The following is a 12,758-nucleotide window of genomic DNA, read 5'->3' as shown; positions in this document are numbered from 1 at the left end:
CAAAAGTTAGGAGAAGTCATAGCTTAACCCTTTTACATTGAAGCTTCACGCCAGTGTTTACATTCTTTCGACTACCGTCAATCTGTAACCGTTGACACAAATAATGTAATTCAAGTGGATTCTGAAACAGGGAAAAGCAGCCTTGTGATGGTTTATGCAACACTTTAAGGTGGTGAAGTGCTTATGCAATCAACATAAATCAGCTGATTCTGATGTGTAGACAAGCAGCTTTTCCTGTTGGTGCAAAGCCAATAGGAAAAGATGCTTGTCCAATGCTTCGTATGCAATTCTACGTTCAAGAACATGCTAAGCGGGCATTCTTGAACGTACTTTTAGCATATGGGATTCACACTGGACTAGCGCATGTACTCACCACTGAAAGGGACTTGGTACAAAATGTCGAACTGGTGGAAATCTTGTGAAACGTTTGACCATACAGTCTGGTGGAATGTGTTAATAATGTTCCCTTTGGATTATTTTGATGTGGAAAAACAACATTGGGCTGAACTTTATGCAACTAAAATGTGAATAGATTTCCCGTTAATTCTTGTTTACCTGTTTGTTTGTACACATATTTAATTTACACTTGATTATCTTGCAAGAAATACAAGGAATCTGTAAAAACTCCTGAGTCACACTGTTTTATGTTTTGGCCAAAGATGTCCTGGATCGATTTTAGGTCAGTGAATAGAATCAAACTGAATCCATCAAAATGGACTGATATGGACTATGAATTGTATCGCCAACCTCAAATTATGATTATGAACTAATTGTTAAAATAAATAATTATACTCAGAGCTAAACGTTTTCTGATTTAATTAAGCCTTCATATTTTGATTTTAATTTTTAACCTAACCCTCAATTACCAAATGTTGCAGTTCCTCAAAAACCACTGAATGGCTATTGAATTTACTTTTTATATCTGTGTTAAGTCCAACTTTACACTAGAAACAAACTTGTGTTATTAAAGACCTACTCTGATCATCTTCTAAGCTGTCTTAATTTCACCAAAAAAAAAAAGAATTGTCGTTTTCCAAGACTTACTATCTGCAGACCAGCAGTAGTTCGTTATAAATGTGGGGCTGAGTTGTGGGCGGGACTGTTGGCGCAGATCAACCCCGCCCCAACATTCCCCTCCCTGTTGCGGAATGGAGCAGGAAGCTTTTGGCCCACCCATTGTATTCTCTTCATCACAAATAAGTTCCTTCTCAAATAGCATTTTCTTTGTCTGCTCCTGATTCACAAAAATTTGGATAAAGAAATAATTAGAAATGCAAATTTGAGCTTAAATTTCATTAAATAGGTCCTCCATCTTCAGAAAAATGTCACAAGGACATGTTAAAAACACCAAAAACATTATTTTTCATCAGACTAGGTGTTTAACGACACCTGTGGCATACTTTTTCTTAAAGTCAGTCGCCTGCTTTTTTCTACAGCTTTTTTTTTTAATGGCATGTAGATGGACTCATGGGTGGACTCAATAAAACTCTCACTTTCACGATCACCCTCCTTAGGCTTCAACTTAGCAGTTCAAAATGTGTGGGTGACATCAGAGATTATCAGTCCAGTGATTAAATGTCTTTGGTTTTAATCTTAGCGTTGTTACTCTGGACCAGGGCTCTGCAACCTGAGGCTCTAGAGACACATGTGGCTCTTTAACTCCTCCCTTGTGGTACTCTGGCTGAAGAAAAATTATAATCATTTTAAAATATGAGGATTACTTAGTTACCATTGCTTTGAGTTAATCAAATTCATGAATTCATGGCCAAGGTGCTTTTATAACAGATCAATAAACTGTGTAAAGTTTGGTACACTGCTGCTTACATTACACAAAATAGCAATGTTTTGTGTGTTTTACAAGTATGGACAGAATTCAAACACTAAGGGGAAGTGCTAAAATTTATATGTGCATTTATTTCCTTTACTTTTCTGGATCCTAAACCAAAGAAGTCATGTTCAAATTCAGGTTAAAAGTAATCAAAAGAAGGGAGAAGGATGATGGCCCACCAAAGCAGACTACTGCCGTAGTAACAACCGCACTTAAGGGTGGATATAAGCAAAAACTGGGAAACCTGTAAGGGGCACACAGGTGGTCTGCACGAAATATCAATCTCGTTGACAGCTCAGTGAAAACAGAGAGAAAATTGACCATGCAGCTTTCTTTCTAAGAGCATGCTACAAGATCATACGTAGGGAACACTTAAACAACATTTAAGGGTAAGTAAGCGTGAAGTTGGTCAGACACAGGCATGTTGCATGGATTTTTGCATGTAGGCTGACTGTTAGGAATTAGGAAATCAGACAATCAGATCGTAGTTTGTGTGGACATACTAATTGCATTAGTAAGAGTCTCTAATGACTTGCTATTCGCCTCAGAGCAGGGACTACTCTGTATTCTGGTCCTATTAGACCTCAGTGCAGCCTTTGACACTATCGACCACAGCATCCTATTCAAAGGATTAAAGCATGACATAGGGATCAGAGGATCTGCCCTCTAGTGGTTTGAATCCTGTTTATCTGATAGGTACCAGTTTTTTTAATGTAAAAGGACAGTCCTCTCATTGCACTTAAGTTAGCGTCGGAGTCCCACAGGGCTCAGTTCTATGACCCATCCTGTTTGTGCTTTACATGCTGCCCTTAGAAAACATAATTAGGAAACAACAGCATTAATTTTCACTGTTATGCGGACAATACGCTGTTGTATTTATCCATTAAGCTTGACCAGAATGACAGTATAGAGAAACTTAATGCCTGTATAAGAGACATCAAGACTTGGATGACCATTAATTACCTCCTCCTAACCCTTGTGCTATCCTATGACCCCACCCTTACATTAACGTGTTCTCCCTACCATGACAAAGGTGGATAAAGGTGAAGTGGAATTCATGTAATCCATGGACACCAGTGAGGTTCACAAATCATTGAAGAAAAAAGGTTCAGCACTCTGTCTAGTGGGTCTAGATGACCCAACTCCCAATGTTAAGGTACCTAGGATAGCACAAGGGTTAAACCCAGAAAAAAACTAAGGTCATTATACTAGGTCGTAAAAACCTGAGATATGCTCTGTCTGATCAGATAGTCTCCCTGGATGGAGTAAATATAGCCTTCAATTCCACAGTTAGAATCCTAGAGGCAACGATGGATGTGCTGTACCTAGCCGTGGACCTCGCCTCTGGCTAATCTGTTCTCCTGCTCCTGTACTTGGTCGTGGAGCTTGCCTATGAGCTACAGGAACCCTGTGCCTTGAACAGGATTTTGCGAGTTCTAACAATGGATGGATGGACAAAGCAGTGTTGTATTTTTCTAAAGGGCAAATTGTTGTGGCTTCTGATGGGCTCTGGTCACTAAAAAACTGGTCTAACTGAATAAAGTTTAAGGTTTAAGGTTGCAGACGCCCGCTCTAGATGCAATTCCCCTTAACACAGCAAAAGTGTCACAACTGTTCGACATTGAACTTTTTACACTTTACACTTAGATTAGCAGAATGTAACCTATGTCACATTGACATTTGTGGTCTGTCATATCAATCACTGGCACCGTATTTGCTTTACTTTGTAGCTTCTGCTAGGTCATTTCAAACAACCTCGTGTGCAATATGAGATCTGGCATAACTGACTTCACTGAGGGAGGGGTGCTTAAGTATGTAGTCATCATAAATGCACTAAGTCAGAGCCCACCAGTCTTCAGCTATGGAATCAATAAATGTTGTTGGAGAATCAAGTCTCACCTGTTGACTAATCAAAATTAATAGCAACAGCTGGGGAAAAAATAGAGTAAGATTTTAAGCTGCAATTCCCTGTATTAAAATCTAAATCAATATGGTCCACAAATGGACCACCACCATTGAATTTTCCATTTTAAATGGATGAACTCGCTCTTCCAGTGAGAGGTTTTGTAGTGCGCTAACTCCAAATGCACTTTTAGGATGATCAAGACTGTGACTACCGGAACTCGATATTTTGAAACGTTTTCAAATAATTGTTTTTGTGATTAAAATGTATCATTTGTCTTTTTGTTTTTGTTTTCATTGATTTTCCTTTTGTTTCCTGATATGGATTTTTTTAAAGCCCATGTAGGGATGGATTTATCACTTGGATTCCTCTATGAGAGGTGTATTTCCACAATTTTTAAAAAATAAATTTAAGTTTTTCTTGCTTTTATATAAATTCTCTAAAAAGATTTCCTGTAGAGCTTTCCCAATCTCATTTTAAATTCTTGTTCACAGCAGTTTTCTAATTATTTTAGGAAATGAGGAAACAGCTATCTTTCTTTATCGCCCTCTTCTTATTTATAGTACAAGGCGGCTGCTGAGAGGATCCTGTGGAGGTTGATTATCAGGCCTGTAAGTAAGATTGTTTATACTTCTCTGAATCTTATTAAGGACATCGGTTTTTACTAAAAGCCTGTCTTATCCTGAACTCCTATAAAAAGAAAAAGTACAACACAATCTTGTTTAAAGCATAACTACTGCATTTCATGTTCAATTTTTCTTCAGATGAAAAGGAAATGAAGCCATTTTCTATCCATCTTTTAAAAAAAAATTCACTTAAGGTGCATTATTTCTTGCATTTCACTAGACTACTTTAGTTGTGCTGAATGTGAAGGACAAATTACAGAACTCGTCTTATTCTCCTCAACTGCACCATGACAACGCTGTGCAAGTCAGTTGTGTATGAGAACTGGGAAGGGACATTCACTTACTGTAGAGACCAAGGATTATGTGGCAACAGACTGTTATTTCTGAGAAATGACAGATGTTTTTATATCAGAAGTTACAGTAATTGGTAAAAAGAAAACACAATTAAAAATGAATTAAGGAGTAAAGGTTAAAAAAAAAGTGTTATAATGGGGGGGGTTTCTACGGTGGCCTGAAGTGCAAATCAAGCAAACCACTCAAAGGAAAAAAACAAAGAGAGCACAACAGATAAAAAACAAAAGAAATAGAAAAAAAACATATCATGTTTTGAAAAAAAAATATTCCAGAAACCAAAACACAATTAAAAATAAATAAAAATGAAATATTTTGTAAAACATAAGTAATTTCCAGAAATCCAAAGGTAATTAAAAATAAATAAATGTCCTTCAATTAGTGATGTCCCGGAGCAACTACCTTTTCGAGTTTTGTACCTTTTCCAGTTTGATGACTATGTCCCAAAGTGGGACATAGTCATAAATCAAGCATCATCATCCAATAAGCAATGCCCCTCAGGACCTTTTCTGGTTTCTTATTCACCAAAATTTGAATAAAAAAATACTGCTACTAAAGAAATACTGATGCAGTCTTAGGCTTAAATTATTTTATATGTCTTCCATCATCAGAAAAATGTTACAAGTGTTAAAAACACCAAAAACACAATTTTCATTGTAGTTGTTTTTTTACTTTGAGTGATTTCTTGGTGTTGCTTGCACTTCAGGGCCACCATAGCATTCTCTCTTTCAAGTTCCCTGCACTTTTATGAGTAAAACATTCCTTTTACTTTCTGGATTACCATGTGTTTGTATGTGGTTTTCCCCCAATACATGTTCCCATCTCAACCCTTTTTTAGCCTTTTCCTCACATGTACACTATGGCTACGTTCACACTGCAAGGCCTACTGCTCAATTCCGATTTTTTTTTAAATCCGATTGTTTTGCAAGACCGTTCACATTTCCAATTAAATGTGAACTTTTGTGATCTCCTGTGTAACCGTGAAATGACCCAGAAGTGACCCGCATGCGCAGAAGAGTATTCAACGAGGAACGACGTCACTCGTTGTTTGCGGAAGTACCTAACGTTAACAATGGATGTCAACAACAGTGTTGTCAACAGCGGAGCTCGTTTTGCATTATTACATTTATTTTCATTAAGGAGCAGCACAATTACAATCTTCTCATTTTAAGAAGGCATTGGAGCCAGGATCGTCTGTACCCACTGTTGTGTAATGGGAATGTGGATGTGTTGGGGCCGTGCACCGCGTGTGTGTGTGTGTGTGTGTGTGTGTAAGAGACAGGAGAGAGCACGTGCAGCAAGGTAGAGAATGAGGGGGGCAGCGGGGGTGCGCAGTCATGTTATGTGTTAGGGTGGAAGGAGAACGGTAATAAAAGAAGCCTTCACCCAGAATAAATGCTATGGACTCTTTCTTAACCCGTTCTGGAGAATCCTAAAGAATCTAAGGGTCCAAATGGGGAAGAGAACCCCGGAGGAGGATCTGCCTTGGGTCCCCCACGCTTCTGACCACGGTCGGAAAGGGAGAAAAAAAAAAGTAATCGCGGGGAAGGTTCAACACCACGCACGGCCATTTCGCTGGAAAAAAAATTTTTAATCGCCCGGTTGCGATAACTGCCCTCAAATTTGGCCTGAATAAAGCTGTCACCCCAAATATGAATCAAATCGGGGACCTCGCTTCCACTGACTGGTCTCAGTAGCATGGTTGATGTTTATGTTCTAGTTCCCGCCTACTTCAACGCAGAATTATGACGTTTGTAGCGTATCGATGACGTACGGGTCGGATTCATGTGGCCTGGTCAGTCAGACGACAGTCGCATATCAAAAGATCGGATACGTATCGGATTCAGGACCACATACCCAATTGGCCTGGGTCGCATTTGAAAAGATCAGATCTCTGTCGTTGAGACTGTCATGAAAAGATCAGATACAAGTCGCATAGGGGCAAAAAATTGGGTCGTTTCAGCAGGCTGTGATCACACCTCAGGCTGAAACGACCCAATTTCAATTTGTTCCTGTTGTCTTGGGCCACCATTTTACATGTTTTTTTTGCAAAAAAAAACATTCGTTGCTGACTGTAAATTCACTCCCCATCTCATGTTTCTCATTTTGTTATGCTTCTTTCCTACCACTTGTTAGACATTTTCTCTTCCAACATTTCGACTCAACTAAAAAGAGCTTTTCTTAACATTTAACCAGAAAAAAAGGAACTCCCTGTAAATCATTGCAACTTATCTTTGTGAGTTTCTCTGTCTCTGCAGGCTTCTCAGGTCTGCGGGGGCCCTCATTTCCAGCTCGGTGCTCATTGCAATGCTGCACATCGATGGAGGGTAATATAGTTGCTCAGGCTCTCTGATGTGATGCTCTCAAAGGGAAAAAGAAAATCAGACTTTGCATCGGTAGATTAAAAAAAAGGGAAAACTACACTCTTTGACCACTTTAATAGGTAAAATTGCACAGGCTTTTGCATTCTCACAGGCATTTCTGCCATGAATTTCACCCGCTGTGGTTGTCATACAGCTTGATGGAAGCTGGTGAGGCTTATTCATGTCAACATTTTCTCAGGTGTGTTTGCTTTTAGGATGTTTATCAGCAAAAACAGATAAGAAATAAAACCGAGAGTGTGGCATGTGCATGACAATGATGTGAGGGTACATTGAACAAAGCCCAATCACAGTAATGCTCGCCATTTAAGTCGATATCATGTAATTTACTTGGATATGGGTTTTTGAAAGTCATAGTGAGAGTATGCTAATGTAAAAGTTGTACAACAACTATCCTGCGGCACATCAGTGCAAGTGTCTAACTGCACTCAAAAACAAAGAGGAGGAGGACATGCTGATTAGTGGAAAACATACCATACAGTGTTTTGTACAAACAATAGCATACAGTACATGGTGTGTAAGTCCTTTCATTGCTGAGGCCTCCCTCAGGCCAAAGACGACACTCTCTCTCTCTCAGCTAAGCATGCATGGGTGATTCTACTTCCTGTCTGACAACAGACATTTAAGAAACAAAGTTGATTATATTTACCGTATGGTTAAAGACACACCTTGATAAAAACAATTGTTTTTTTAACATGTTCTTGTATAATTTGTCTCATGAGAGAGGATATATATAGAGAAAATTAAACTTAAAATTGTATTTTTGAGTATTTCTTTATTCAAATTGGGTCATGAGCTCCCTGCTCTGCTCCATTCTGATGCATCCCCTTCCAAACTAATAGATCCATTCACATCTTCGTTTTCCACATTCGAGCTGGTATCTGGCTAAGAACTGTACAGCTAGGATAGCTCCAATATTGTTTGCCATTTTTGTTGCACCGCTATTGTTAGGTTGGGTTTGGAGAGCGTGTAAACAGATGGATGATAGGAAATGGGGGCAGGCTTACGCTGTGCCAACAGTTCCATGAATTTCTAATGAACTGCTGCCATTATATTCTAGAAAGCAACATAAGTTTTTTTTTTTATTTGATGAAAAACAAAAGACCACTGCAAGCGGTTTTACAATAAAAGATGGTTGTTGGACTTTAACACCAGAAGCAATGGAGTGTTCTGCTGATTCACCCTGTCAGATCTAAATTATTATGAATAATATGTTCTCAAAAGTGGAGAGACTGTAATGGTAAAACATATAACAAATGTTGGTTTTCAGAACTCACTAATCAGTCCAGGGTTTTCCTAATAATTGGTCTCTTTATCTTCTTTCATCTCAACAGAAACACATAGTTTATCCCCAAATGCATTTATTCTAATTTTGTCCAAAAACCATAAATCAGCTGGTAGAGCGTTATTACTTATGCACTCGGCAGCAATAGAATGTTAATTAGTTATTCTGGGAATAACAAACAACACACTGCAGTCAGGAATTTAAAAGGAAATGAGCTAATGCTGAAATAATCATCTCAAGGATGCTGTATATTCAAAGATCAGACCAAAGGCCGCTTATGAAGTGGATGATTCTCTCCAAAGAGCATAAAATATTTAAGAGTTAATGAATAGTAAAAGTTTTATGTCAAGCTCTTTAGAAGTTCTGCTCATAATAGCTTCAAATCTGCTGCCCCCCCAGCAAAAAGCCCCCCCACTTGCAAGTCAAAATTTGTATCATTGACAAAGATTACAAAATACGTCAATGCAAGCTTTATGTCACAAAAACAGGCAGACGGCTGGATCCAAATGGAGCAGCTTTGTTAGCTTACCTAAATTCCGCAAAGTTAAATCAGGATCAGGCAGGCAGCGTCAATAGCAGGCATGAAAGCATCAGAGGAGATACAGGAAAGTTAAAATCCAGGCGAGAGTCAGGGCAGGCGGCAGGCAAACAGACTCAGAAATAGGGTCAGAAGACAGAAGATCAGGCCCAAATATAACACTCAGTAAGGAAGGCAGAGTGGCACAAACAAAACTTCACACTGAGTGAACCTCCGTGCAGTGCTTAAGTATGCTGTGGTTGAGTGAGTGAATGGGAGTGAATGGGAGACGTGCAAGCTGGTGTTGCTGGGAGATGAGGTTCATTCAGTACTCTGGAGATGGTTCCCGCTGGTGACTCGAGGGGGAGACAGAGTTCTAAATTCTGGGACTTATTTTCGCAGTTAATTTTCCTACCTAAAAGTAAGACGACTCGACCTCTTTTGCTCCTTGTGGGTGCCGTCCATTTCATGATGTCAACATAGAGCCGGCCTTGACAGCGTGTTTGCGTCTCAGCCACGAAAACAAACAACATCCAAACTTTTGCAAAGATGGATGTGCCTATTTAGCATATAAAATAAAGGCTGATGTTATTTGCATGGATTCATATGCGACCAGCACAAAAAGTGATGGAAAATCATGTTGGCTACATGTAATACGTGAAACCAAGATGCGCAATGGCATGTATTTTAACTGCTTCCAAGATTTCATTTTGTTGTTGGCTGCACGTTTTTAAATTTAAGCTTAATGTTAACGTCCCATTATCTGACACGTACCTAGGTGTGTGAAATGTGTTCTCCGCATTTGATCCATCCCCGGGAGGAGCGGTGAGCTGCAGAAACAGCCGAACTCAGGAACTATTTGGTGGGTTAATCCTAACTGCAACCATAAAGGCCCGTACACACCGGGACGAATTTCGCGCGCGATTTTCGCGACGTTTAACGCCTCGTGACTAAACAAAGGGCACCAATGAGAGTGTGCACACCGACGCGAAAAAACGCCACGCGTAAAAGCGTCAAAAAAAAAAAACGCCTCGGGTTCGTTTTTTTTTTTTTGACGCGTCGCGGCGAAATCTATTCGACCAATGAGAACGGCCCTTTTGCACACGTGTCTGGAGCCTCTGAAGTTACAGTAAAACACAACTTGGGGACGCTCAAACACAAAACTGCCTTGCTGAGCACTCATACCAGCGAAGAAGATAGACGCCGAGTTGCACCTACACAGCCGCGAAGAAATAATGAAGGACATTCTAAAATATCCCCGAACCAAGCACCAGTTGGAGCAACTGGTGCTTGAAATATTCATGTTTTCTTTGTAAGATTCTGACAAGTGCGTAAATACTGGCTCTCTTCTTCTGAGGGAAAAGCGAGTTTAAGAAGCGTAAAGTTGCGCAGCGCCACCTTGTGTACAGGAGTATTTCTGTTTACATTAAGCGCCATCTAATGTCAGGGAATGAAATTGCATGTTCGCTCGACTCATCGTCAGCGAAAATCGGCTGGGTGTGAACACAAAAAACGTGGCGAAAAACGCTGGCGAATAACGCCTGGCGAATATTCGTCCCGGTTTGTACGGGCCTTAACATTAACCCTTCCTCTAGGTCCGTGCAGCAAAGAAAAAAGTTTCGAAAACTACGTGCGAATAGATACTTTGTAAAATAGAAGCGTTTTTGATGATTACTACTAGCTCTGCGATGAAAGTGGGTGTGTGTATTAGGGGGCGGTGCTGGAAGTGCAGAGTCTTCCTGGAAGGGGCTGTTCCTCACCTATCCACCAATGTGAGAACCCACTTGTTTTTGTGGATTGGGAAGGGCTGGTGCTCAGAGAGCAGAGTTTTAGAGGAATGCTCAAAGATGCATAAATGAACAAAATTACCGCTTTGGGGTTGCTTTTAATTATTGATTTTTTATTTATTAATTAACATTAAAAACACTTAAAAGCTCAACAAGTTGATTTTGTTTGATATAGGCCTCTAAGCATTACAAAAATAACAAAAGCAATAGGCCATATTTTTTAAATGAAATGTTGAGCCACTCAAATTCCATATTTTACATATTTTTTACGAATATGCATTTTTGCTCCTTTAATTTTTAATGGCCTTCCACTCTACAATTCTCATTTAGCACACTTCCAAAGTCTTCTACCCCCCTCCTGCCCCTCCATTTTGAATGTTCTAGCTCCGCCACTGCCATGAAAGCCTTTCTGCTCCACATGCAAAAAAAACATGCCCACATTTCTTCTTCTGAGTAAATGAAAGGTGTCCTCCACATGAGTTTACTACTCTAGAGTCAGCATGGTCAAAACAAATTGACTTCTCATAAATCATAGGGTTTAAGCTTTTTTTTAAACTGTTTTTGGATCCTCTCATCAGCACCACATTCATTTGTTTTCATCCAGAATGGGCCCTGCCCCTCCCGCGGCAGTCTGCATGTGACTTCACCCGACTCTCACTCATCCTCCACCCCCAGTTATTACGCCTGCCTGTCCCCCAGCGGGCCGCCTTTCCTGAGTACTGCACCAACACCAAGCTGGCTATAAATCACATTACATTATCACCGCGCCGCGCTACGCTTTCGCACTCCGCCCCGCCCACCGCGCGCCTTCCATTGGCCGTTGAGGCTCCGCGGTCAGCCTCCATGAGACTAACGTCCACTCCACCGTACGTCCCGCCTCCCTCCCCGCCACAGCTGATTGGGGGACGGGGGCTCTCCTTGAGCTGTCAATCAGGCGCTTTCCTGTGCGCCTCGCGTTGAACGCAGCTCCCTGCGACGCGCTGAATGCGGAGCGGAGCGGCGCGCTGCATACCAACAGGGACGCGGAGCAGGCTCATCTTTTAGCCGGGACTCGCAGACCCCGTCCCAATTCAAAACAGGTCAAATTATATACTGGACGACTTCAAGCCCATCTTTGCCTCCAATGCATTTTCTGAAAAGAACTCTCTATCATTGAGGGCACTGAGAGGCAAACTAAGTGTGTCTGGGGTATTTGTTCTTTCTGCTGTGGTGTTTTTCTGGCTGAGAGAGTCTGCACTGGAGAAGATAAACAACCCCACCAGCCGCTGTCGGACGGGAGTCATTAAAAGGAAAAGTCAGGACTGCTTTTTTTTTTTTTTTCTGTAGAAGCCTCTGACATTCATTCACGCGCTCATTTTTTTTTTTTTTTTTGTATATACAAACATATTCCCTGCAACGTTTCCTGAAGGAGGAATACCTTGACATTTGGCTTCAAAACCAAAATCAAAAAATCAATCAGAACTCCATCATGGGCCACCTACTCTTGCGGAACGCATTTGCTGGTTTGATCCTGGTTCTGCTGTCGAAAGGTAAGTTGGAAGGAGGCACACAAGTGATGCGCTGGTGGATCTTCCCCGCTGCGCCTTTGTTTTTGACTTTATTTCCCCAAATGTTTGTGGAGGAGAATACTAATGATGACGAAGAAAGAGGAGGGGGTGGTGGAGGAGGAGGAGGAGGTTCTACTTGCAGGTGAATCGCGTGAATGCACAGAGAAGTTGTTTGTACCCGTGCACGCTCTGCGCGTCAAGCGCGTGCACGTGAGTGCAGCGCCACGCTCACGCTGGAGCGTCCAGACCTCGTGGCTCAGAGCAGGCATCGAGTGATGGATGCTAAGACGCGTTACAGCAGAAGAATTGTACTTCCATCCACAGTCCTCTGTGGATCTGCCTCTATACGTGACTTGAATGGGACTGTATTCCCACACGCACGACGCATTTTGGCGTGCATGTGTGTCTGTGATGGTGGTGGGGGCTGTGGAGTGCCTGTGTAGTACAGGTCTTTATGATGCAGTGAGACTCAACTGAAGCTCCTTTTTTAGGGTGGAGAGAAAAAGGTGGGAAAGGATAGACAGTCTGGAGGT

At 41.1% G+C, this 12,758-nt stretch overlaps 1 protein-coding gene across 1 annotated transcript in view; it reads left to right on the top strand.

The window, feature by feature from the left end:
- The first annotated feature begins 11,613 nt into the window (after positions 1-11,613).
- Positions 11,614-12,758, top strand: part of LOC101170460 (igLON family member 5) — a 144,975-nt gene continuing 143,830 nt past the window's right edge. The window contains exon 1 of the mRNA XM_011485677.3: positions 11,614-12,207. Within this exon, the coding sequence (XP_011483979.1) occupies positions 12,147-12,207 (61 nt within the window). The 5' untranslated portion in view covers positions 11,614-12,146. The remainder of the gene's footprint in view (positions 12,208-12,758) is intronic.

This window comes from Oryzias latipes, chromosome 16 (assembly GCF_002234675.1).
Source record: "Oryzias latipes chromosome 16, ASM223467v1".
In the NCBI taxonomy this organism is placed as follows: domain Eukaryota; kingdom Metazoa; phylum Chordata; class Actinopteri; order Beloniformes; family Adrianichthyidae; genus Oryzias; species Oryzias latipes.
Note: the sequence above shows the minus strand (reverse complement) of the source record. Positions and strands in the feature narration are given on the sequence as shown.